Source organism: Pipistrellus hanaki, assembly GCF_964339955.1.
Source record: "Pipistrellus hanaki genome assembly, chromosome: 3".
Taxonomy (NCBI): domain Eukaryota; kingdom Metazoa; phylum Chordata; class Mammalia; order Chiroptera; family Vespertilionidae; genus Pipistrellus; species Pipistrellus hanaki.
In genome coordinates, this window is record NC_140505.1 from 160,884,578 (window position 1) to 160,911,908 (window position 27,331).

At 37.1% G+C, this 27,331-nt stretch overlaps 1 protein-coding gene across 1 annotated transcript in view; it reads left to right on the forward strand.

Annotated features, from left to right (window-relative positions):
• The first annotated feature begins 8,523 nt into the window (after positions 1-8,523).
• GYS2 (glycogen synthase 2) overlaps positions 8,524-27,331 on the forward strand; it is a 38,794-nt gene continuing 19,986 nt past the window's right edge. The window contains exons 1-7 of the mRNA XM_084876757.1: positions 8,524-8,982; positions 16,780-16,961; positions 19,207-19,398; positions 20,593-20,775; positions 24,937-25,081; positions 25,577-25,694; positions 25,877-25,997. Coding sequence (XP_084732883.1) covers positions 8,862-8,982; positions 16,780-16,961; positions 19,207-19,398; positions 20,593-20,775; positions 24,937-25,081; positions 25,577-25,694; positions 25,877-25,997 — 1,062 coding nt within the window. The 5' untranslated portion in view covers positions 8,524-8,861. The remainder of the gene's footprint in view (positions 8,983-16,779; positions 16,962-19,206; positions 19,399-20,592; positions 20,776-24,936; positions 25,082-25,576; positions 25,695-25,876; positions 25,998-27,331) is intronic.

Genomic DNA, 27,331 nt, shown 5'->3' on the forward strand with positions numbered 1-27,331 from the left:
CTAAAGAACAAAGTAAACTGAAGAACAAATACATCAAGAGACATGGAATCATGGAACAGGCTGTGGAATTTCAGAGGGAAGGTGTGGGTGTCGGGGGGGTGGAAAGAGATTAACCAAAGAACTTGTATGCATTTATGCATAACCCATGGACACAGACAATAATGTGGTGAAGGCCTAGAGTGGGGGTGCTAGAGGAGTCAATGGGAGGGGAAAGGAGACATCTGTAATACTTTCAACAATAAAGATAAATTTAAAAAATAATAAAAACAAACAGATATTTTGAGGGAAAGCCATTATATTTTCTATTCTAATGTCTGACTCAACTTGATCCCTGTTATTGCTGAAACTCCAACATAGAAAAACAGTCATAGCTTTAGAAAACTGGGAAGTTAAAAGAAAGGAGGAATCCTTGGGCAGTTTGGGAGCAAACCAGTCTATGTGAACAAAACTAAGCAGGGAATTAACAGAAGAAGCTATAATACATTAACTTAGCCAGTAAACAAATGTCTATTGTATCATATACAGGACTATCCTGGCTCTTCTTAAAATTCATATGACCAGAATGTCAGATTCTTTACTTAAAATGTAGTGAATAGGATATAAATGAGGTTACATGCAGAAAATAACATGACAGTTCTAAAAAGTAAATCTTCATGTACTGAGATACTTTATAGAGATGATTTTGAAAAGAAGGTCTAGACAAATGGAAAGAATTATGAATAACTCAAGAGCATGACTAGAAAAACAGAATGACTAAAAGCAGAAAGAGAAAAATATGTCAGTTCTAAAAGGAAATATGATACATTTCTTTATTACTTTGAATTTAGGAGGACTTTTGTAACTAAGTCTCCAAATTTAACATTGGGGGGTGGGGGGGGGCCACGAAGTAGGGTGAAGACTGGTTCAATTCAATTCAACCACAAAAACAGCTGCCTGCCTGGAAGAAGCAACATAAGCAAAGCCAAAAGACAACAACGAACTGGAGGTGAGGGAATATCAACTCATATCATAGGCAAAGGCTAAATGTACATGGAATTTCTTAGGAAATTATTTTTTAAATGTATAGGAAAATAAAGGGATGTAAATAGACAATTCACAAAAAAGACAATTCACAAATTATTATGAAATATGTGAAAAAATCTCATCTTTATTTGTGAGAAATGTAAGTTATAAACATCCAGATACATTTTATTACCCAATAGAAAAAAACACTCATTATTGGATAACACATTCTATTAGCATAACTGTGAGGAAATGGAACTTATATACTGCTACAAGGAGCATGAATTAATACAACTCTTATGGAGGGCAACTGAGCAATATCTATTCAAATTATCAAAGTATATGCCTTTGATTCAGAAGTTCCATTCTGGGGAGTTAATCCTACATCCTAGCACAAGAACAACACAATATATATGTTCATTTAGCCAGGCAGCACTGTTTATAATAGAAAGATATACTAAACAATTGAAACCCCCATCTACTGAACATATTTATTCATTCAATGAAATAATATTCCATAGAGTACAAATATGAGCATGCTCACCACATATCAATTCAGAAAGACATAGTGATAAATAAAAAGAATTGTCCACAAAAAATGGAGAGGGAAAGAGCACATTTAATATTTGATTGTACATTTAGGAACTGTAACGCTATAAAAAAAAAAAAAAATAACAACCTATGCACCTTTAGAGTTAACGGGTGATGGTTGGGGAAGAGGAGTGTCATGAGATCCAAACAGATGAGCATTTTAGGGTATAATTTTTATACTCTAAGGCTTATGAAGCAGGTGACTGTATTGCTTATGAAAGTAAAAATGTTAACAATTGCTTTCAATGTAAAAAATAAGAACATTAAATTCTTCAGAAATCTGATAAATTCTCTTCTTGTTTCACTTTCTCCTCCCCACCCCCGCCAGCCTCCCACCAGCCTCCCACATTGTGGGAAAATAACAAAAAAGCTTTATTCTTTCATCAAGTGTCCTTTACAAACATTCTGAATGTTCTAATAATGATTTTTTTTTTTTTAGTGTTCTTGCTAGATCATAAAGTAAAACAATCTGTGCCAAACAGGTCATTAGATTATAAGAACGACATGCTTTTGTTTATAGAAATCAGTTTCCCAAGTTTTTTTTTTTCATGGTTTAGTAATTATCCCTTGAGAAAGTTTGAGATTCTAATAAATCTCACACTACGTACCGGTAAGATATTTTCATTGTATCCCACCTAATAAGCATTACTAAGAAGTAAATTCAGTGTCTCTTTTCAAATCCATGCAATGAAACAAGCTCTTTCTGAATAGGCAGTGTTTCAGGATCCAGCATCAAGACATGCATTTCCTTATTTCTAGATTATTATATAACTTGAAACGCATAAAAGCTAATGATGGAAGAGCCACCATTCCCTTTAAATATCCTATATTATTGTATTTGCCTGCAGATAATAGAGAATAGGCTTTACAATGTAAAACAACAACAGATTTAACAGGATGACATGGAGTAGAAAAACACAAATTCTTACATCCTCAGAAAACAGATTTAATTTAGTTTCAATCAAGAAATTTTATTACTAGCGATCAGAGAAGAAAAGACATAAAGGTAGTGAAATTATTCTTAGATAAATTTAGTTTGGGGTGAAAACGGCTTTCTAAGAAGAAAATAGAAAACCCTGAAGTGTAGAAAGGTTAAGTAATACAGGCAATTTTTCTCCCAAGGGGATGTTGATAACTCACTTCCCAAGTTATCGCTTGTTTGCTTGAATTACATGCATTTGGTTACCCACATTACAAAACACTCAGGGTTGCCGGGCAAGTCCTCGTGGCGATGAGGAACTAGATGGTCGCCTGGCAGTTGTGCCTCCCACCTGATCGCAGGCAGCAGGTGCTTTCAATCCACGAAGAACACTTGCATAGACATTTCTAATCAGCTATATATAATAATTCTAAGAACAATGCACAGGATATTTTTATCAGTAGACAAAAATAACACCCCCTCCCACCCCCACACACATATTTGTCAAGGGCTTTGCAAGGAGACATCATGAGCTTACTTCAAATTTAAAGATTTATTACCTTTTGCTTTTATTCTTCATAATAGTATGAGAAAAATGGGAGAGAGAAGAATGCTAACACAAATGCTAGTTATAAGGAGGCTATTAATAAATGTTAGTTCAGTGGTATATGAGCAGGATATATTTTTAGGTTAAAAGGAGGTAGGCAAAGGGGAATGGGATGGGGACATCTGTAATAATGTCAACAATTAAAATAAAGTTAAAAAGACCAATTTTACATATAAATATTATTTTTATGTAATATACGTAGATAAGAAGGCATTTTTATTGTATGTTAATATCCAACACATTGTAAGCCAATAATATGTTTACATGTCATTTAAAGATTAAATGGCTTATAAACACTTTCCTCCACTGCCTCAACCCATATAATTAGTAGTAAGTTTATTTGAGTTTTTTATGTCTATTTAGATGTCTATTTAGATCCTCTGCCCATCTTTTAATTGAATCCTTTGGGATATTTTTGTTATTCAGTAGCAGCAGTTCTTCACATATTTTTAATGTTAAACTCTCATCACATATATGATTTGTAAATATTTTCTTTCATTTGGTAGGTTGTCTTTTCATTCTATTGTTTCCTTTGCTGGGCAGAAACTTTTAGCTTAATGTAATCCCACTTGTTTATTTTTGTTGTTGTTTTGCCTTTGCTTTGTGTTAAATCCCAAAAATCATTGCCACAACTAATGCCAAGGGGCTTTTTAAAAATTCTTTTTCTATGATTTTTATGGTTTCAGGTATTATGTATAAGTCTTTAATTCATTTTGAGTTTATTTTTGTGCATGGTATAAGATAGTGGTTGTCTTTTTTTTCTTCTTCTTCTTTTTTTGCATGTGGTTATCCTATTTTCCCAGCACCACTTATTGAAGAGACTGTCTTTTCCCTATTGCATGTTCTTGGCCTCAATCAATAAATTAATTGATTATATGTGTGTGCTTACTTCTGAGCTCTTTATCCTGTTCCCAGATCTATGTGTCTGTTTTTATGGTAATATAATTTTTTTATTACTAAAGCTTTGTAATACAGTTTAAAATCAGGAAGTATGATGCTTCCAGCATTGCACTTCTTTCTCAAGATTGCTTTGGCTACTGGATCTTTTGTGATCATGGTTCCATACAAATTATAGTGTTATTTGTTCTATTTCTGTGAAAATGCCACTGGAAGTTTGATAGGATTGCATTAAATCTTTAGATCGCTTTGGGTATATGGGTATTTTAAAAATATTAAATCTTCCAATCTTGGAGCATATAGACGATCTTTCCATTTATTTGTCTTCAATTTCTTTTATCAATGTCTCATCATTTTCAGTGTTCAAGTCTTTTACATCCTTAGTTAAGTTTATTTTTAGATATTTTATTTTTTGAATGCAATTATAAATAAAATTTTCTTAAATTTTTTGACAGATTTTTCTCAGTAAATAGAAATACAACAGATTTTGCTTATTGATTTTGTATTCTGCAATTTTACTGAATTAGTTAATTAGTTCTAACAGCTTTTTGTGATGGTGTCTTTAGTGTTTTCTACATATAATAAAATGCTATCTTCAAATAGTGATATTTTTCCTTTTGCCTTTCTCATTTTTATTTTTCTGGAGAAGTCATTCTTAATATTTTAGATCACATTAATTATATTATTACACACTCTCACAGCACCATATATAATTCACCACCTTCAAAGTCCTTAAATTCCTTCTTTAATATTGGCTTTCCCTGCCACAATGTAAACTTCATGAAATCAAGAGTTATGACTACATATTTAATTCTTAATTTTAATCCTATTTCTGTCTTCTGGGTAGTCACGTTACTCCTCTGCTTAAAACCATCCGACGACTTCCTGTCACAACGAGGATAAAATGCAAGCTGTCTCCCAGCTTCTCTGTCACGTGTCCCCTGCTCTTCTCTCTGGCTTCCTCACCACCAGTTTCTCTTACTCATTATGCTCTGGGCTCCAGGCACATTGATCTGTAAGTGTTAAAGGCATTGCTGTCTCTCCTCCCAGAGTGCAAGTGTTGCCTCTTTCTCATTATTTGTGTCTCAATTCAAATATCACTTCCCCCAAGCAGTCTTCCTTGCCATCCCCAGCACAAATTTCTATCGAAGTGGCACTTTGTACCATTTTGTAGTTCTTCTTCTTCAGAAACTTAGCAGCATCTGAAACAATATAATTTATTTATTAATTTACATGATTAATGTCTATTTGTTCACTGAAGGGAGGAACTTGTCTACTGTTCATTGAAAATATATTCAGCATCTAGAATAGTAAGTAGCACATAGTAGGGACATATAAATACATTAACGGCACATGCCTGGTTATGCAGGATCAGGCCAATCAAGCCTTCAAAATCCTAAAGACTTCCAAGACGGTTGGGAAATGTCAAAACCTAAGAGTGGTTTTCTACATGTATCTAGTGACCTCTGCTGGAATACTTACCAAGGAAACCAAAAACAAACACAAATCTTTTTTTTTCTCTCTCTAATTATCCTCTCGTGTCTTTTTATTGAATGATAACACATCAGTGTGAGTGTGAAATTAGGAATCAGGAATTTTTGAGATTTCTTCTCCCATCTTGGGAAACCCCATTTCCCTTTCTCTCGTACATTATGCTCTTAGCTTACCAATTTAATATAAATTCTAGAGGAGAGAATTCAGGGACATTCAGAATATTAGGGCAGCAGAGAACGTTCTCTGATCCCCCTCCAGATCATATTGCATATGTGAATGCCTTTCTTTTCACATATATTGAAAGAGGGGGATCCATCCAGATATAACGGACAGATGAAGATCCCACAGACACACCAGTATTTCCGGTGGTTCCATTTATTTCACCTTTGTTGACTCAGGGAGCAATTTTGAAAAAGGCATTCACCACTGAAAAGCAAATAATTGGCAAAATGTCCTTATGTTGGGATAATAGGATCAAAAGGGTTACATAAGTCTACTGTGAGGGGTCATTAGGAGATGAAATGTTGCTGAGAATGTTTGTGCCTGAGGCAAAAGCTCAAGTGAGAGCCAGAGATCGAAATTTTCTAAATAGCAAAATAAGGAGAGTGAGAATGAATGAAATAATCATGAGAGGATGTGATGAAACCTTCAAAGACTGGTTTATTTATTCTGTGTATTGTGTAAACATATATATATGTATGTATGTATGTATGTATATATATATATATTGCAGAAAATTAGTAGAATACTAGTAAAGAAAAAGAGCACATAAATAATAATCATTATCAGTACCTCCTAAAGAATAAAATTGTGAGAATTTTGTATCTATTTCAGTCTTATATTTTTATATATTTCACTAGGAGAAATACATATCTATTTTTTTGTACAAAATTTAATCAATTGTACTATTTATTTTGTTTTATGTGTTACTTATTTTTATTTATTGTAGTATGTCATGAAATATTTTAATTGATCTAAGGTCATTTTTCCTCCTCAAAATACAATTAGTTGCGCAGATAACATATGCATGTGGGACAATATTAAAAAAAACAAAAGAAAAATAAACCTCTTTTTCATTTCTCTTCATAGTAACTACTCAGAAATGCTTTTAATGACTACTATGTCTTATAAATATAACTGAAAGTTACCAAAGTGGTAAATATAGTGCTAGTTACACTATTAAGTACCCTATGTAAATGGTCTTTTTCCTATTTTTGTCAGAAAAACAAAACTTAGTAAAGAAATTGGCTTGAGTTTGCATAGCTGGTAAAGCGGCAGATTGGATGTGCCCCCCAAAATGATTATTTTACAACCAAGCACATGGCACCTGGAACTTACTATAAATAAATAAAGTGTCACAATGTGACTTGCATATTGTGAATTGGCTATTTGTCCGGGGGTCTGTTTATCCCTGGAAGAGCCAATCTCAGGGTTGCTGAGACTGAACTCTGCACACCTGACTCATCATCACCCTGTCATCCCATTCTCACTTCTTGCCAGCATGCCCTTCTGTTTGGTTTTATTGGAATTTGTATTTGCAGGACTCAACAGAGGTTATGTCAACACAAGCAAATAATTTTGTAAAGGAGAAAGTCGGTTTGATAAATTGGGCTCCTATATTTATTGTTTTAGTGGTCGATTTTTTTTTATTAACCATATAGTTTTTTTTCTTACCAACTGAATGAATAATAAACTATATGCTTAAATTTACTTGATAGACAAAGATAAGAGTCAAATATGTTGGTAATCATGAAAAACATTTAATCTAGTTGATTTACATTGATTTAATATCAAATAATGAAGCATGTTTTTATCTATTTTAAGCTGTTAATATAGAGTTAATAAAGCCAGCTGTACAAACAATGGCTAAATATTTAATAAGAAGTTACTAGTAACAAATAGTAATAATAAATAGCAAAAATAAAATAGTGATAGTACAAACAAGTAACAAATTATTTTAAGAGAATTCTACTTGTAATTCTAATGTAAAAAATATTTTTTGTGAATTTTAATTCTATCGCTATATAGAATGAAAATGTAAAAATACTGATTGTAAGCTAAATCTATAAAGTAAGATATTTCAAAGTAAGCACACTTGAGAATGTTGTTACTCCATTTAGATGCAATATAGAATGTGTCTCTCTGTGTATGTAAATAAATTAGCACACACATACGTATACAAACACATGAAAAAAGTAAATATATGGCATTTACTGACAAGGTGATCCTGGTTATATTTCAGAACCTAATATATGTTGCATTTTTCTCCTATTTGAACATGTTTATATCCACTAAATTAGCCTTTATCAGTTTGAAGATATTTGAGGTATATGTACAAATGGGACTAAAATTAATTTCTACTATCTCATTAAAATGATGATCTGATCATCATTGATCAGGCAAAACTATATTCTTTGTGTTTTATACCCAAACACACACACTTGCATTTATATTTTTTCATAGGGAAATTTTAAAGAAAAGTCATTAAGAAAAGGGAAGCCAAAATCTATACTTACCTTCAAAATTAAATTTGCAGATGTAGAATAAAATAATTAGGAATAGCCGAAACCGGTTTGGCTCAATGGATAGAGCGTCAGCTTGGGGACTGAAGGGTCCCGGGTTCGATTCCGGTCAAGGGCATGTACCTTGGTTGCGGGCATATCCCCAGTAGGGGGTGTGCAAGAGGCAGCTGATCGATGACTCTCTCTCATCGATGTTTCTAACTCTGTATCTCTCTCCCTTCCTCTCTGTACAAAATCAATAAAATATATTTTAAAAAAATAATTAGGAATGATTTTTAATGCTCTAGAAATGAGAATCCGAAGAAAGAATAATACTTAGGAAATATAAAGTGATTGGACTTATAGAAATATGCCCCAGTCAATTCTGTGTGTCTAAAAAGCTCCGCAAAATTTGTAAGGGGGATTGCTAAAATCTTGGATCCCTTTGGAAGTGATGAAATAAGCATTGGTGACCGTGTGAGTCTAGGAATTTGGTCAAAAGGACAAGGGCTAAAGGTCTGGACGTGTACCGTGATCAGCCTGTGAGGGTTGCTTGCCTAAGCCCCAGACTGAGGGTTTTACTTGTGATAGCTCTGGGGTTTTTGCTTAGATTCTGACTGGAGATATTGTCCTCAGTGGACCCACCTAGAAAGACTGCAAAGAAAACTGGACAATTCCTCCTTCACCAGTGAGTTCTCTGGGAAGCAGATGAGATTTTATCCTGCTGGTTTACTCCTACGAAAAGCTATCCAAGCCTGAGATCTACCAGCTTTGCGCCTCCACTCTAAAGCGCACGGCTCCTGCAGTTAACGGAAAGAGCGAACCCAAGTTTCGCTGGCCTGGAAGCAGAATGCTCCGAGGCCGATCCCTGTCTGTGACATCCCTGAGTGGGCTTCCCCAGTGGGAAGCTGAAGAACTTCCAGTGGAAGATTTGCTTCTCTTTGAAGTTGCTTGGGAAGTGACCAATAAAGGTTTGTACTGGCCCCTGAAGGTGGCTATTTGACAGATTGCTGAAGAATATAGATTTAGGACAATGAATTAATCAGATGAATTGCCAGTGAATAAGGAGGCACTCAAACTGAATATAAGCTTAGGTTATAGTTAATTGTGTCTACTTCAGCAGGCAATGAAACCTTAGATTGTGTAGACAAGGTGTCCCCCAAAAATGTATGCACACTTTAATAGATAGCTGATAGCTCAATGTTGAAAGTGAAATGTATTTTAATAAACACTGCCTTTATAACTATTGAAAATGTGTGTATACATTTTTTGGGACACCTTATATGTGCTGAAGGAAAGTTTAAAATATTAGTCTTTGCTAGGGAATGTGCATTTAATTTAAAATCCATATTATGGAAAAATAAAAAGTTAATATTTGCTTTTTTGGTTTTATGGTTTTGTTTTCATCAAAAAACACAACTTTGTACTTTATTTTAGGGAGGACTGTACCTGATCAGGATAAATTAGAAGCTTTAAACTCCATATACTGATAGCATTTCTATTAAATAGTTAATGTTTCCTGTAATTCAAGATTAGCTTGGAATTAGTTTTAATTTAGAAGCAGCTCAGAAAGCATAATATTGAGCTCCTATTATGAAGAACAAAAGTGATTTTCAATAACATATACATAGGAATTATAAAATAAGAAATGAAATCAAGTTAACAAAATTAAAATAATTTTCCAATAAGGTATAATCTCATTTGTGCCAGATTGAAGAAGGCAAAATAGAGTATTCAACCTAAATTATTTTAATAAGAAAGGAATCTGTAAAATTATAGAAAAAGAAATTCCTTGTGAATTGATACTCTCTAGTTTAAAAATCTAGAATATCAGTAAAAAAAAGTAAGTTTTGCAAGGTTGAATTCTTCAGGATCATGAAGGACCAGGCCAAGTGATTGATGGGTAAAAGTCCGTGGCAACTTGTGGAATTTAAAGAATCTGAAATGATAACATGAATATGTTATATTACTTCCTTTTGGCTAATCAAAGCCAGCATAACCTCAAAGGTGGAGGAATTATATTTGGCTTGTGTTCAGATTTTCACCTTATGCTACATGTTCAATACTCTCATGTGTGTGCCTTCATAAAAACCATGCTATCAAAATTAAAAATCACGCCCAAACCGGTTTGGTTCAGTGGTAGAGCGTGGGTCTGCGGACTGAAAGGTCCCAGGTTCGATTCCCGTCAAGGGCATGTACGTTGGTTGCAGGCACATCCCCAGTAGGGGGTGTGCAAGAGGCAGCTGGTCGATGTTTCTCTCTCATTGACATTTCTAGCTCTCTATCTCTCTCCCTTCCTCTCTGTAAAAAAATCAATAAAATATATATATTTTTTTAAATTAAAAAATCACGCCTGCCTGCGTAGAAATGCACAGAATGAACGTAAGAGAACAAAGCACAGTCTTTTTTTGTTTGTTGTTTTTGCAGTTTAGTGAGGAGAAAGCAAAGAGAACAGAAACCATATTATGAAGAAGGGAAGTGTTTTACGAATTCCTGTTTCTAAATAGCTGTTTACAATTACTTGTTTCTTTTTTTCAGTCTCAAGGTTTTTAAATATGCTCTCTGTTCCTGGGGACAGAGCCATCTCTGTTACACATAAATCTCAGACTGTGCCTTTAAATAAAGGTTTGCTCTACAGAGTAGGCAGGAACTCAAGAATATAGCTTGTTGGTGGGGAAATGGGAGGGACTTATTAGCACCAGGAAACAGTTCAGGAGATGTCTGCTTGAGTTCCAGCACCTAGGCAGAGAGCCCTTGCTTCTTCCTCCTGGTCTCTCCATTTAACGAACCTTAATGGGACACTGTCTCCTGTGCTGGGCAATCACTGGTGCAAGCTGTTATCCATGGATCTCCTATCCTGACGACATGCATGCTGATGTTGGGCCTAGAACGGTGCCTGGCACACAGAAAATGCTCAAAATGGATTCTTTTTTTTTCTTTTAAATGAAGGAATGAATACACTTGTTTTCAACCTTTATGCTTCCTTTATACTTATTTTCTTTTAGTTTCTATGCAAGAGAAAGGGAATTCTGTTCTCCTGCAAAGGGACCCACAATGTGATTTGCCCAAGTTGATATCATCTACAACATAACTTTATTTTAATATCTATTACAGGCTGACTTTCTTAGAGATGCTTATATGAATGGACAATTGTTGTGTTCGCCTCTGGTCATACAGTGACACCAATTGTTTCTTTTGAAATTTTACTTTGAACTTTTATTCCCCTCCAGTTCATAGACAGGATATGAGGCATCTTAGCGATTGCAAGCCCCACTCCTCACAGATGAGGCAGACATCTGCAGGCTCTAATGAGCAAGTAAATTGCAGGGTTGGGACCAGCAGTTGGGTCTCCTCTGAGTCCACTGCTCTTTTAATTACCACACAAAGATTAAAATGAAAACATCCATTGCCTGAGGAAATTTTCTACAGATGAAAGAGCACTGGACTTGCAGTCAAAGATCATAGATTCCTGAGACTGTAAAAACATCCCTTAAACCAGCGTTGGGAGACCTTTTGTCTGCCAAGGGCCATTTGGGTAGTTATACCATCATTTGAGAGCCATACAGAATTATAAACTTGAAAATTAACCTGCTATATTTGGTCAAACCTTTAATTACCTCACCTCTAATGCCTTGGCAGGGCCAGACCAAATGGTTTCACGGACCTCCTACGGCCTGCAGGCCTGATGGATGGTCCCCACCCCTGCGAGTAAACTGTCTGAAGAGCAATTTGTTCATCAATGAAATGAGCGTAATACGCTTCAACCATCTTACAGACATTTATAGCGGCAAACAGGACATGTATTTAGATCCAAGAATACAAAAGATTTCTTGGAGAGGAAAAAATAAATCCTTTACCAGCAAACTTTTGCCAGCAAACAATGAAAATCTGTAAACTGTAACCAATGGAAGCGTTATAGTTAAATTATTGGATGCTGATTCTTTGACCTTAAAATAACTTTTTCCATTTGTTCATGTTATTCTTGAAATGTATTGCTTTTATCACTTCATCCATTTATTACTATAATCCATTTATTATTCAATAAAGATTCAGCAAGGGGGCTATTACATGCCAGGCACTGGGAGATGAGGAGCATAGAGTTTAACAAAATAAAATTGATTCCCAGTCTTCCAAACTTGCAGGATGGTAGACATTGAACATGCAACTATAGTCAAGTGTGATGAGTGTCAGAATAAGCACAAGATGCTCTAAGTCTACATAATGTAAGTGGGGCGGGGGACAGGGGTAGGGTTCTAACTAGTTTTGGGTTTGTGGCAAACCTCTTACCACAATCATTTCCCCTGCACAGACTATGGATCAATGGTCATGTGGAGGCTGTTTAGGGTCAGTACAAAGAGTTTAATGAACACTGTCAAAAAGAATGAATGCTAATGTAATATAGGTGAACATTTATGTAATTTAGTTACTAAACGAATGCTTCTCTTTTTATTTTTTTAAATATATTTTATTGATTTTTCACAGAGAGGAAGAGAGAGGGATAGAGAGCTAGAAACATCGATGAGAGAGAATCATCGATCAGCTGCCTCCTGCACACCCCCCACTGGGGATGTGCCCGCAACCAAGGTACATACATGCCCTTGACCGGAATCGAACCAGGGACCTTTCAATCCTCAGGCAGACGCTCTTACCACTGAGCCAAACCGGTCCTGGCAGCTTCTTTTTTTAAATCAACTAAAAACAATTTGTTTTTAGCCCTAAGCCAGAATATTGCTGGACATAATTCTGCCTGTTCTCTCCTTTAAGCTAGGCCCCATCCCTAGCTCTGGGTCACATGATATGCTATGAATGGCACATGGGAAAACTCAGAAAACTATAATTTAAAAGGGGTTGGTAGAAACTGACCATGATTGCAAGTCCATGTTCTGAGGCGGGTGTTCTAAAGGTGCGGATCTTGGTAAAAGTGGACTTCAAAGCGTTGGTAAACCTCAGAATATTGTATCTGAAAACATGTGCTCCTACCTGTAAGTGCTGTTTTGGAGAAGAGGACAGAATGTTTTCATCAGATTTCTAAAGGCCTCAACGATTAATGTGGGAACCACTGCTCTAACTTCCTCTAGACTCTTGGGATCCTTTTTCTGTTAATTCAGAAGTGCATAGAGCCTAAATTAAAAAGTGATTTTCTTTAAGTATTGTTTTCCAAGTGGCTTTGAAACTCCCCAACACCTGAAGTTTATTTCTGGTGACACTGCTCTTTTCTTCCTCTGTCCCTCTTGCCACCATCTTTAAAAATCCATCAATATGTTGTTTGGCACAATAACTTACAGTCTTGCTGTCCATAGCCCTTAGGCCCTGGAGTCAGACTGAACTGGAATCCAGTCTTGTCATTACTTGTGTGATGGTGGATCTACCTCAGAACCTCTCTGCACCTCAGTTTCCCCATCTCCAAATAAAGATAATGGTAGCATCTGCCTACAATGATATTGTGAAAATGAAAACAACAACAATTGTAAATCACTTAGAATAACTCCTAGCATTAAATAAACACTTTGTAGGTGTTAGTTTATTATTCTTCACTGGAGGCCCAGTGCACGAATTAGTGCATGGATGGGGTCCGGCCTACCTGCCCCGATTGCAGCTGAACTGATTGGGCCAGCCAGGGGGAGGTCGTACATGGGCAGTTGGCCAGACATCCTCGCCCCCCTGGTTGAACTCCAAATTGAACCCAGTCAAGGAGACAATTTGCATATTAGCCTTTTATTTTTTGGGATTATTATATAGGATAAAAATTTATTCATAAAAGGAGTGTGTTGGATTATTTGTCATCATATTTGCTTTGATTTTGAGTGATTCCATGAGTCAGTTTTTAAACACAAAAGCAGAAAGTGAACAAAAAGATATGGAGCAGGGTTCCTACAGTCATTGGTGACACTGTAATTTGGGGCTGAGGTTCCTTTCCTTGGTGTGAACATGCAGTGATCATGTCAAGGGCATCATGAAACACACCATCTATGGGCAAAAACATGCTTGGTACACACATAGCTTTCAGAGGAGACCTAGTCTCCTCAGTTCCTTTTTATCCTGCTTGCCGTGTCTGAGCGTCTCCTGTATAAAACATGGGCTGCCATAATGTATATTGGAGAACGGTGTGCATGTGGTTTTGCTCTAAGTGTCTCGCCTCTCACTGCCTGAGTCTGAAGCTGCTTTGATTTTGGACTACAGAATCAGCAAAATGCTGGGCAAACATTTGTTGACCATTGTCACCAGCAAGTTTATTTTCTATCCTACCAGCCCTGCTGCCTCAAAAGAATGATATTCTAACTATATGATGACTCTTCCTACTCCTGCAACTGTGTCTGAAGACAGAAGAGTCCAATTATTAGCTATGCATATTGAAGTCGTATGACTTTCAAATTCTGTAACCTTTAAATATTTATCAAATAGTAAAGATACTCCTAATTTATATTCCTACATAAAATGACTTATATTGGCTGCTGTCCATATCTCATACTGCCTTGGAATCCTGGTTTTAGCAACATCAGCAGTTTCTAGATGGAAACTTGGGGTTGTAGCTACCTCAATCACATATATGCCATGAGAGCTCATCTTTTCTTTCTTATGAAAGGCTTGATACTTTGCTCTCACACTAAATATACTTTCCCATATTGTTTCAGGAAGAAAAGAAAAAGATCAATAAAATACAAAGTACATGTTTGAAAGGGAAGTGTAAGTTCAAATTCAGACATTTAGGCTATGACAAAACAATGACTCAATAAAAAGTATGTGTTGGTGAACCTCTGATTGATACCTCAAATTTGAAAATGTGTGCCGAAACTGGTTTGGCTCAGTGGTAGAGCATCGATCTGCGGACTGAAAGGTCCCAGGTTTGATTCCGGTCAAGGGCATGTACATTGGTTGTGGGCACATTCCCAGTAGGGGGTGTGCAGGAGGCAGCTGGTCAATGTTTCTCTCTCATCGACGTTTCTAGCTCTCTATCTCTCTCTCTCCCTTCCTCTCTGTAAAAAATCAATAAAATATATATATATATATTTTTAAAATGTGAATGACCCTATGTCTATGCCGTCACACTCATCTATAATTAGCATGCCAACACAGGAGTTTGTGGAAAACAAGTAAAAATCAAGGGAAACTAGCTGACATATGAATATGGGAAGAGCAGGGAGGGTAAATTGGTGCTTGGGCATTTGAAATGCAATAAGAGGTCCTCTCCACAGAAAGACTGTACAGGGAGATGTCTGGGAGAAAAGGTTTCTTTACAATCGGGCCTCAATCAGGATAGGTTGGACTTTCATTTTTAAATTTTGTGTTTTCATTCCTGATAGACTGAAAGAGCATAGCCATGGTATTTATGAACACTGTAAGGCTATTTGGAGACTATCTATATGAAGACTGAAGGCCTCAAATCAGAAAAGGAAGTAGCAAATTAATTAACTGTGTTTATCTTTCCATTTCAATTCCTAAATCTAATCATTTATTTTCTTCAAATAAAGAATTTTTCTTCCTTGTTGTGTCCTTTAGCAAATAAAAATATGTTTGCATTTACAAGTGTATTTAAATTTTAAACACACAACCTAACAAACAAGGATGTTCTAAGATCTCTGGGTAAGATGCACAGTTGCAAATAAGAGTATTCAAGAATAGAAGTGTGATAAGGCATTTAATGAACACGTGCCAACAGAACCTAAGAACGTATTCTCCCTGATAAGATGAAGATTAAGGAAAGATGTCAACCAAAGATGAAAAATTATTTGATGAAAGAATATATATATGTGTGTGTGTGTCTGTGTGTGTGTGTGTGTGCGCGTGCATGCGTGTGTGTGTGTGTAAATATATTGCTAAAATGTGACTCACACTTTAAAGAAAAATTCTTTTTAGTTGCCTTTGCAAATTCCTGTTGGATAGATGAGCTAATTGAGCCTTAGGTTAAGTGAGTTAACTAGTTCAATTTAAGTTGGTCATAATTTTCAAAATTGTAATGCTCCATACATATTCTTTTACACGTATCTTTTGGCACTCATTTTGTTTTCCTGCAGGACAATTTTTATATGTGAACACACTGGATGCAAGAGCATATACATTTTCCAATAGTACACCTGTTTTTTGGCTTTGTGTTTTAATAGTGGTGGCCACAATGCCAGAGGAGGCGGGGGTGGGGGTGGGGCTGGGGGTGGGGGGAAGGTCATACCATATGAAAACTTATATTTGTGTCATTGGGTTTGACATGAGAGTTGGGCCAAACATTCCTCCTCAAAATCTAACAGATCGTCCTTCTTGGCAAAACTGACCTCCCTTGGTTCCTTAGAATTTTAATTCTCTTTAATTTGGAAAACTTGCTCATCATTTCAGCAGTGGCGGTTACTTGGATATACTTTAGCCCCTTCTTGGACCAGGGTCAGAGAAGGAATGAAAGGTGACTATTGCTGCTGAGGGCTAATGGCATGACAATGGCTATTTGCCCCATTTTGACACCTCAACGTGGATGCAGTATTAAGCCAAGTGCTTCATTCCAATTGTCTCTTCAGATTTCTGTGAAATGTTTGTACAACTTTACTATTGCCGATCTGCTATTCTCTGACATGTACCCAGAAGGGGCTTTAAAATATGCATGAATGGAATGAAGGGTGACTATTTGTTAGTGTCCTTAAAAACTTTATTTTAGAAAGTTAAATGAATCCTTGTGCTTGATGTTTCCTAAATACTTAACAAAAACATGGGAACTCACTTCCATGCCTTTATCACTTAAATGAGTTTTTAAGCTGAATGATAATGGAACCTTTTCTTTTCAACAGTTGGTGGCATCTACACTGTGATTCAGACAAAGGCCAGAACAACAGCAGATGAATGGGGAGACAATTATTTCCTAATTGGTCCATATTTTGAGCAAAATATGAAGACTCAGGTGGAAAAGTGTGAACCTGCAAATGACGCTGTTAGAAGAGCAGTGGACACAATGAATAAACATGGCTGCCAGGTAAGGGATGCTGACCAACACTTCTCTTGACAAGTCTCAGTAAACTGTAATGGGCAAGCAGACACAATTCACATCAACTCCCAAGGCAGGACCATCCCTCTACTTAAGGGAAAGGAGCAGGTTTGTAGAAAGATGATGAACTTGACTATAAATAGGTACATTGTGAGGCAATATAAATATCTAGTAACATAAAGGGTTAGAGCTCAGCAGAATTTGTAAGGTAAAGATATTTCTGGGGAAGTCATTTGTGTCTAAATTGTATATAATTCAAATTCATAGTATGATTCTGTGGGCGTTTATAGACTAAAAGCACATTTTGAGGCAAACCTTGGGGATGTCAACACGTTAGATTCTACAATAATTACAACTACAGTAAAAGAAGTCAGAGATTGCAAAAGTAGAAGCACAACTAGCAATGTAGAACCAAGGATGTTCAAACCCTAATCCTCAGAAACTATGAAAATGGCACCTTCTGTAGCAAAAAGGACTTTGCACAGGTGATTATGTTAAGGATCTTGAGATGGGGAAATTATCTGGCTGGGCCCAATGCAATCACAAGGGTCCTTATAGGAGGGAGGCAGTTGAATCAGGCTTGGAGAGATGTGACAATGGAAACAGAGGTTGGCATGATGAGCTTTGAAGATGGAGGAAGGGGCCACTAGCCAAGGAATGCAGGTGGCCTCTAGAAGGCCAGGAAATAGATTATCTTCTAGAGAGGACAAATGGAATGAAACTGCCAACATGTTGATTTTAACCCATAAGATTGATTTCACATTACAACCCCCTAACCTATGGAATAATTGTTTTGTGTTCTTTTAGCCACTAGGTTTCTGAGAATTTGTTACTGTAACAACAGGAATAGTGAGGTCATGACAAGGGAGAAGAGAGTTTCAAGTATGAAGGAGGAACCAAGTCAACAAAAGATTGAACCAGGGACATTTTGGTTTAGCAATATTAATATCATTCTTGGTAACCTTGTTAGATACACTTCAAAGGAAGGGGGAATTAAATAAGATTGCTGTGGGTTGAGGAATGAGTGAATGGTGAGAAAAGAGTATAAAAGTTGTGGCTATGAGATTTTTCTCTGAAGAGTTGAGATAAATTAAGTAATTTCAGAGTGGTGTGATTTTGAGAATTAGTGTTTTGTTAAATGTAAGTGAGATCTGAGCATATTTATATGACAAAAAAAGAAATATCTAGCAAACAGGGAGAAGTTGAAAGTTCAGAAGAAATGAATGATTGAAGGAAGGCCACTAAAAATGGGAATGGGAACAAGACCCAAAGCACTAGTGACAGGATCACTTTTCTCTCCTTAAACAGGTAATAAGGGGTGAATGAAGGATTCAGTATGGTCTCACTCAATGTATTTGATGATCTTAAGAAAGTAGGAGTTAAAGGTCATCTTACAAAAGTTAGGAGGCAAGTGTTAAAATAAGAAATTTGAAGAGGTTCTGAAAACTGTTCAAGGAAAAGATAAAGAATATCTGGACATCTCTAATATACAGTCATGACTTTTCAGTGTCACAAATGTACATGGCTGTGACTCTCTCCAGCAACAATCAGCAGCCTGAGGGAAATTGCAGGAAGATGAATAGATGAAGATGGTGTTTAATTTCAGCATTCGTGCAATGGGGCAAATCGGCAAAAAGTCTTGGGGGTATTTGTGCAATTGACTGAATTGATGGACAGTCACTTTGAAGAAAGTAACAGGATTAGACTTTGGGCTGTTACATTAATAAGATAATGTATCTTAGGCAATATATTTAATTAAGACTTCTGGCAGCAACCATACTGAGAAACCCTTCCAGTAATATTCATTTTTATAGGAGGAATCAGAGAAATCATATACATTTGTCAACAGAAAAAAAAAACTTTTTCTATCAGGAAATATGTTAACTCCTGTTGCATAAAGAAAAATAAGTGGCACAGTAGACAGTACATCTATCTGTGAGTTGCTAAAGATACAGAGCAGTTCAACTTTTGATTCTATCATAGAAACATAGACTATAATATTAAATCCTAGAACCGTGAGCTCAAGGTCAAGGGAGTAATGATACTTTTTTTTTTTTAATGACTGAATTTAATGAAAAGCATTTCCCAAGCAGGGACATTTTTTAGAGGAGTGAATGCAAGCCTATTCTAACTCCATATCAGGTGCTTTGTGGTATCACCATGGTTTTCTGTACAGCATCTGCAGTTGAGTTACCTAGCATTCCTACCTGGCTCTGTGTTCTTTACATGGCAGGTACATTTTGGAAGATGGCTGATAGAGGGGAGTCCTTACGTGGTGCTCTTTGACATAGGGTTCTCAGCGTGGAATCTGGACAGGTGGAAGGGTGACCTCTGGGAAGCGTGCAGTGTCGGCATTCCTTATCACGACAGAGAAGCCAACGACATGTTGATATTTGGATCTCTAACGGCCTGGTTCTTAAAAGAGGTACAGTTTACTGTATGGTGATACATCAGAGGAGCAGCACAATTGTGTTCTGTGCAGCATTGTCCAGCAATTATCCCATGACCTTTACATGAAGTTAATTTTGAGATGGTGCCTTTATTGGTTGTCCTCGTACATTTCTGAGAAAATGTTCTGCCTTCCTCAAATTAAATATCAGCCTTTGGACTGCGGTAATAGTAATACTTATTAATATATAGAATGATGTGCATAAAATCCAATTATATTTGCTGCTACATAGATGATAATCTATGCACAAGAAAAGAAGATATACATCATGGACTTTTCTATAGTGATCTGTGCTGTTTATAGATGTGAAAAACTGTGTGAAGAGCAGACACTTTATTTTTGTTAATTCTCACTGGAAGATAATTTTTCCATTGGGTTTTAAAGAAAGTGGAAGGGAAAGGAACCGAGGGGAGAGAGAGAGAGAGAGAGAGAGAGAGAGAGAGAGAGAGAGAGAGAGAGAGAGAGGAGGCACGCTGATTGGTTGCTTTCCATAGGTGCTGACCAGGGCCAGAAGGTCAAAGGCCAATGCTCTAACCACTAAACAACACCGGCCAAGGCAAGAGCAGATACTTGCAAATACAAAGGTTCTAGCTTAAGTCAGTGGTTCTCAAAGAGTATTTCCCGGACCGGCTGGTGTGGCTCAGTGGTTGAGCATGGACCTATGAACCAAGAGGACATGGTTCCATTCCCCATCAGGGCACATGCCTGGCTAGATCTCCAGAAGGGGGCGTGCAGGAGGCAGTTGATCAATGATTCTCTCTCATCATTGATGTTTCTCTCTCTCTCTGAAATCAATAAAAAATAAATAAATAAATAAATAAATAAGACTATTTCCTGGACCATCAGTAGCAGCATCACTTTCAAACTTGTAAGAAATGAAAATTATTGCTCCCCAGCCCAGAATCACTGAATTAGACTGCCTGGGAATGAGACCCAGATGTCTGTGCTTAACAAGCCCTCCAGGTGACCTGAGGTAGGCTAAGTGTGAGGCCCGCTGGGCTTTATGCCACTGAATCCTATAAATCACTCTTGCTAAAGCTGCATGCTTCATGTTAGATCCTTTCCAATTGAGCTAAAACTTACAGGCATGTGAATTTCCTGATGCTGTGGGCCAAGGAGCAAGATCCACGCTCACCGACAGCCTTTCTAAATGCTTCCGTCCTGACGCAGGTGACAGACCATGCAGACGGCAAACATGTCATTGCCCATTTCCACGAATGGCAGGCCGGAACTGGACTGATCCTTTCTCGAGCCCGGAACCTTCCTATCGCCACAATTTTTACCACTCACGCCACACTGCTTGGGAGGTATCTCTGCGCGGCAAACATTGATTTCTACAACCATCTTGATAAGGTAAATAGTCGGTAAATAGTCCTACTACCTTTCCCCCTCACCGCCTTTTTTTTTTTTTTTTCTGATCCTGAAAACTGAAGGGTGAGAAGTATTGATCTTGACATTTCATCTGCCAGCGAGATGACAGCAATGACCTTTTAACTAATCAATATGCATGACAAAGCTGCCTCTTGGACAGAGACTCATAGGGTTTGTTCAGAGAGGCGCGCGTGTGTCTACTTTGGAGCAATAGATCCAAGAGTCAAAGGAGTGGGGGTGGGGTGGGGGGTAAGACTGCGGACACAGGTTGGGCTCCTGTCTACCCTGGAGCTTGGGAAACACTGCGAGGATCCTGTATCACACACCGCTCTGAGTGGCAGGTAGAGAACCAGGATTCTAGACACACAGCTTGCATCATGAGCCTTACTTCCTCTATCTCCCCAGTGAATAAGGGGTCAGGTTTCTCCTGTAACTCTGCCATGCCTAGGTGGGGTTGTTGTCAGGGTCAAATAAGACGGGAGGTATTAAAAACAGGGATGTAGGTCCTTGGTGACCAGTTATATCTGCTCATTAGAGAAGACTGCTCGATTCTATGACCCAAGGTCATTGTTTTTACTCCTTCCTTCTATTTCCTATAAGTTACCAGTAAATCAGATTAAAGGGTGTCTTTTACATCATATGCCAGTAATATCAACAAAGCATGTGCATACCACTAAGTCAGGGGTTTTGTAGATTTGGCTTCTATATTGCCAATCAATATTTAGTTCTGTTTTACTGTCAAGAATATGAGTACTCTGGAAAGTTGATTTCTAAAGACTTTCCAGTTTTAAAAAGTGCTAGGATTCTATGAAATAGTGTGTGTGTGTGTGTGTGTGTGTGTGTGTGTGTGTGTGTGTCTAATCCTATATAATAAAAGTATAACATGCAAACTGACCAAACAGTGGAATGACCGGTTGCTATGACACATCCTGACCACTAGGGGAAGGCACTCAACACAGGAGCTATCCCCTGGTGGTCAGTGTCCTCCCACATGGGGAGTGCTGCTCAGCCAGAAGCCTGACTCCTAGCTGGCGAGCTCAGCGGCGGTGGTGGGAACCTCCCTTGCCTCTGCTGGAGGAGTGAGGGGTCCCAGATGCAAGAGCCCTGGACTGCGAGAGGATGTCTGACTGCTGGCTTCATCCCCCCCAGAGGTCCTGGACTACAAGAGGGCAGAGGCAGGGCTGAGAGAATCACCCCCCTCCAGTTCACGAATCTCTTGCACTGGGCTCTAGTATGTAAATGGTATCTAGATAATGGTTGTGAAAAGTTATACTATCTCAAAGACACTTTGTCATTGAACCCAGGAAAGTTTTTTTCTGACAAGCTTTAATATTTGCAAAAACAATGAATGGTCCTAAAGGGAGTTGCCCTATGAAAAGGTCAACCTACTCTAAAGCCCTCTAATTGTAAACATAAGATGTACATTTACAATAAAGTCACCACAGGATTCAGAAAGTCAGGAGAGCTGGGAAATTTTTTAATGGCATATGATATTGGTAGACTAATAAGGGCAAACCAGTGATCTGTGGTAAGCTCACCAACCATGTTTCCTGCAGAAGGGAAGACTTTGATTTTTGTGAAAGAGAAAATGTTAGAGAGGCATATCAAATATTTTACTGCAGAATTCTTAAGAGCATTATATAATAATTAAGGAAAACAACTAATAATATACCTCAGCTATTATTTTTTTAAGAAACAAATGCATGGTAGTAGTATGTAGTTATATATTACAACTTTATCCTCTTGATAAAAGTCAGCATTTATATCATACTATCTTCAAATAGGATTATATACTCCCCAACTTAAAGCCCCTCACTGGTTGCAGTAAGACCCCAGCCCATTGTTCTAGTAAAATGCCCTGCCCAGCAGAGAGACTGGTAAATAACAAGTACTAGTCAAGAACTAGATTTTGAGTTAAACTCATAACCATTTCGTACAGAAAAAACATGCACCCTATAATTATTTTCCATAGTAGACCCTCTTCCCATGTTCACATTGGGTTTAGAATTGGGTGACACATAAAAAGAATACCAAATTATATACATGGAAAGTTTTTAAAAGTTCAACGTAAGAAATGAGTCAGAATTTAGTCTTTGAAACAAGACCCAAGATCTGCCTCAGTAAGTGCTGGCTCAGGCAGACGAACATGTAGGAGTGGGGAAATGAGAATAAAAATAAAAGTATTCAACTTCTCTAAGAGCAGAAAGTAAAACTGCTGACTCAAATAATAACTGCTAACTGAAAACATTTTTTTTTACTAGCCAATTCGCAAAGACCTTGAAGTTGGTTTAAGTTTTTAGTTAGATGTATTAGCTGAAATAGCATTCCAACCACTTTTAGCCAGCATATGAATTTCTGAGACTCTTCAAGGTATTTTTAAATTTATTCTTATTAGTCCAGTAATGGGTCAACTTTTCCCTCCACTAAAATAGCTAGATAACTAAGAGGGAGTGGGGGGGAGGTCAGAGAGAGTAAAAGGCGGATAAATGGTGATGGCAGGAGGTTGACTTGGAGTGGTAAACACACAATATAACATACTTTCCCTATCCTGTTCTGATCTTACTCATTTCTGCCTGATTTTTACTCATTTGCTTACTAAGTTATAGGCTACTTGAAGGTAACAGGAACACATAGATTATCCCACAAATGTTGGTTGAATGAGAGATTTGGTTGAATAATTAAGACCAGTCATAAAAAGCTTTTAAGAAAAACTGCTGATTCTAGGATACCATATAGAGAGAGCCCTGGTTCAAACATTTTCAGAGAGATGTTTGTACATATTACAGTCAAGAGAGACTATTCTAAGAATTATCTTGTTCTAATCTTTAGACTCCTCTAATAAATATTTTTTTTAGTATTTTCCTCTACATGGTGCAGTAATTACTGGGACTGACTTGTTGATTGAGTTAGAGACTAAATGGTATAAAAGCAGGGGAGAGCACAAGTCTGCAGTCAGACTGGTTTGGATCAACAGGACTCTGCTAAGATACAAAGATGACACTGACCAAGTTCTTTAACCTTTAAAAGTTTTGATTCCCCCCCCCCTCTATAAAATGAAGACAAAGTAAGTGTCTCAGTGGTTTATGAGAATTAAATATGATGTCCTGATTAAAAGAATGTCTGAAAAGATTCTAATATGAAAAGTTCATTTCTGATACAAGGCCAGAAACTATATAGTTTTTTTTTCCTCTTAGAAACTGCTACTTTCATAGCAATTTTAGTAGAAATAATATTTAGTAACTAAGCCAAATGTCAAAAGTCCGCAACTGTTGCCAGCTATTTAATTGTGGGGAGTTGGCCTATTGTGTGTATATTTTTAAGTTAAGATACCCAGAATGATCTATCACACTATCTAATTAAAATAACTCTACCCCCTTGAAATTATATAGTGATAGGACTACAATTGTCATAGAAAAACATTTGTCTTTTCTCTCTGTCAGGCTTCCTTTCAGTGAGTTAGGAATAATAATTAACTTATTTTTTTTGTATCAAGTTTGATGTCAGCTTTACTCTATTGTTTATGAGCAAAAACATGATAAGGACCTTGGGGAAATAAATCAGCTCAATATTTAGAAAATGTGGGATAAGGCCGAAACCAGTTTGGCTCAATGGATAGAGCGTCGGCTTGGGGACTGAAAGGTCCCGGGTTCTATTCCAGTCAAGGGCATGTACCTTGGTTGCTGGCATATCCCCAGTAGGGGGTGTGCAGGAGGCAGCTGATCAATGACTCTCTCATCAATGTTTCTAACTCTCTATCTCACTCCTTTCCTCTCTGTACAAAATCAATAAAATATATATTTTTAAAAAGTTATATATAGAAAAATGTGGGATAAGTAAAAGTATAATTGAAATGCCAAAGAAAATCACGATTTCTATGTGATTATAACAAAGAGGAAATGTCATTTACTCAGGGGTTTACATAGCAGTTTAGAAGCGGAAATGAGGCAAGCAACTCCTATGTAAGCATAAATAGCTCTAAGCTTAGTAATGGGTTTAAATAAAAATTTTCATTACTTTTATGTGGGCATCAAATTTCACACGGCTTTTTGGAGACACAATATAAACAATATGTGATTTTGTCTTGCTTGTATGGGAGAATCAGTGTATGCCAATGTCTATGTGCTTGTGTTTTGTTTTGAACAGTTTAACATAGACAAAGAGGCCGGGGAAAGGCAGATTTACCACCGGTACTGCATGGAGCGGGCCTCTGTCCACTGTGCGCATGTGTTCACCACGGTTTCTGAAATCACAGCAGTGGAGGCAGAGCACATGCTGAAGAGAAAGCCTGGTAATGTTTACACCTCCGTTTGTCACTGCCCTTTCAATTCCAAATGACAAGAGAGCATGAGAATTTTGCTTCAAACAAACAAACAAACAAAGCATAAAACAGTAGAGAGAAAATAAGATTTTTTTGCCACTGAAAATGCAAATGAGAGCACCAACTCCATTGGAAGTTTTAAGGATTTAATGAGTTACATTGTGAAGCATTGAGAGCCATGCCTGGTACATAGTAAGCAATGAAACTATAATAATCATCATTATTGCTTTGAACTCTACTATGTCATTGTACCAATGTTACAATATTTTGGTCATGTACTTCTCATTTCCCATTTCCACAGTTTATTGTGAACATTTGTGAATTTTCAATTCTATGATAGTCACAACCTAGATATATGTTCATAGAATCAAATTTTATATAAATTTAAACATGCTGTTTTTCTACAATGGTATCCTCTCTCAAAAGAGCATTTTCATAGCTATTTTATTTTTTTTGCTTTTCCAGATGTAGTTACTCCAAATGGCCTGAATGTTAAGAAATTTTCAGCAATGCATGAGTTTCAAAATCTACATGCAATGTACAAGGCTAGGATACAAGAATTTGTTCGCGGTCATTTTTATGGGTATGTTTTTTTCCTTCTTAAAAAAAAATAGGGTGCAAGTTTAGGGATCTCTAATTCAGAGAAAACAGTGTCATTACAGTACATGTTTATCTTTCCCACCCCCTTTGCACTTGAACAGGATTCCTGTGTACATTTTGTTGCTGGTGCTTTCTTTCACTGGAAACTGTTTTGTTTTGTTTTAGTCATCTGGACTTTGATCTTGAAAAAACTTTGTTCTTTTTCATTGCTGGGAGGTATGAGTTTTCCAACAAAGGAGCTGACATCTTTCTAGAATCCTTATCCAGGCTCAATTTCCTCCTGAGGGTAAGGGAGCTCTATGATGTTATATTATGTTTCCTGTGTTTTGGTTTCCGTAGACTTTTTTTTCTTTTTTATTGTTTAAAGTATTACAAATAGTAGAACATAAGTCTCCTTTCCCCCCTATTGACCTCTCCCTGACCTCCCCCCCACCTCCCCAGAATATGCCCTCACCCCCCTAGTGTCTGTGTCCATTGGTTATGTTATATGAATGCATACAAGTCATTTGGTTGATCTCTTACCCCGCCCCCTCCAACCCTTTCTTGCCTTCCTGCTGAAGTTTGACAGTCTGCTCCATGCTCCTTTGTCTCTGTATCTAAATTTGTTAATCAGTTTATGATATTCATTATATTCTACAAATGAGTGAGATCATATGATGTTTACCTTTCTCTGACTGACTTATTTTGCTTAGCATAATGCTCTCCAGTTCCATCCATGCTGTTGCAAATGGTAAGAATTCCTTCTTATTTACAGCAGAACAATATTCCATTGTGTAGATATACCACAGTTTTCTAATCCACTCATCAAATCTTAGTTATTGTAAATTGTGCTGCTATGAAATAAAAAGTTTCTGCACAGCAAAAGAAACCATCAATAAAACAACAAGAAAACCCATTGCCTGAGAGGACATATTGCCAATGTTATCTTGATAAGGGTTTAATCTCCAACATTTATAGGGAACTCATACAATATAACAAAACAATCCAATCAAAAAATGGGCAAATGACCTAAATAAACACTTTTTGAAATAGGACATACAGAAGGCAAGAAATATATGAAAAGATGCTCAAAGTCACTAATCATCTGAGAGATGCAAATCAAAACGACAATGCGGTATCATTTCACACCTGTCAGGATGGCTATCATCAGCAAATCAATGAGACAAGTGCTGGCGAGGATGTGGAGAAAAGGGAACCCTGTTCATTGCTGGTGGGAATGCAGACTGGTGCAGCCACAGTGGAGAACAGTATGGAGTTTCCTCAAAAAACTAACAATGAAACTTCCATTTGACCCAGTGATCCCACTTCTAGGAATATGTCCAAGAAACCAGAAACACCAATCAGAAAGGATATATGCACCCTTATGTTCATAGCAGCACAGTTTCCGATTGCTACGATTTCCATAGACCTTTGAATAGATTGTCAGGCTTTAGAGTGCAGAGGGTGCAGATTAGGTGGTAAAACGCCTCACACTCAGGAGATAGTAATTTCTAGAACATACGAGCATTCATTCATCTGTTCATGGTTTGAGTTTATGCTTTCATTCCCATGGCTGTTGGTATGTCATTTTCTTCTGAGGGAGATGCTAGGCCAATGGTATTTGTGAGAAGAGGAAAAAAA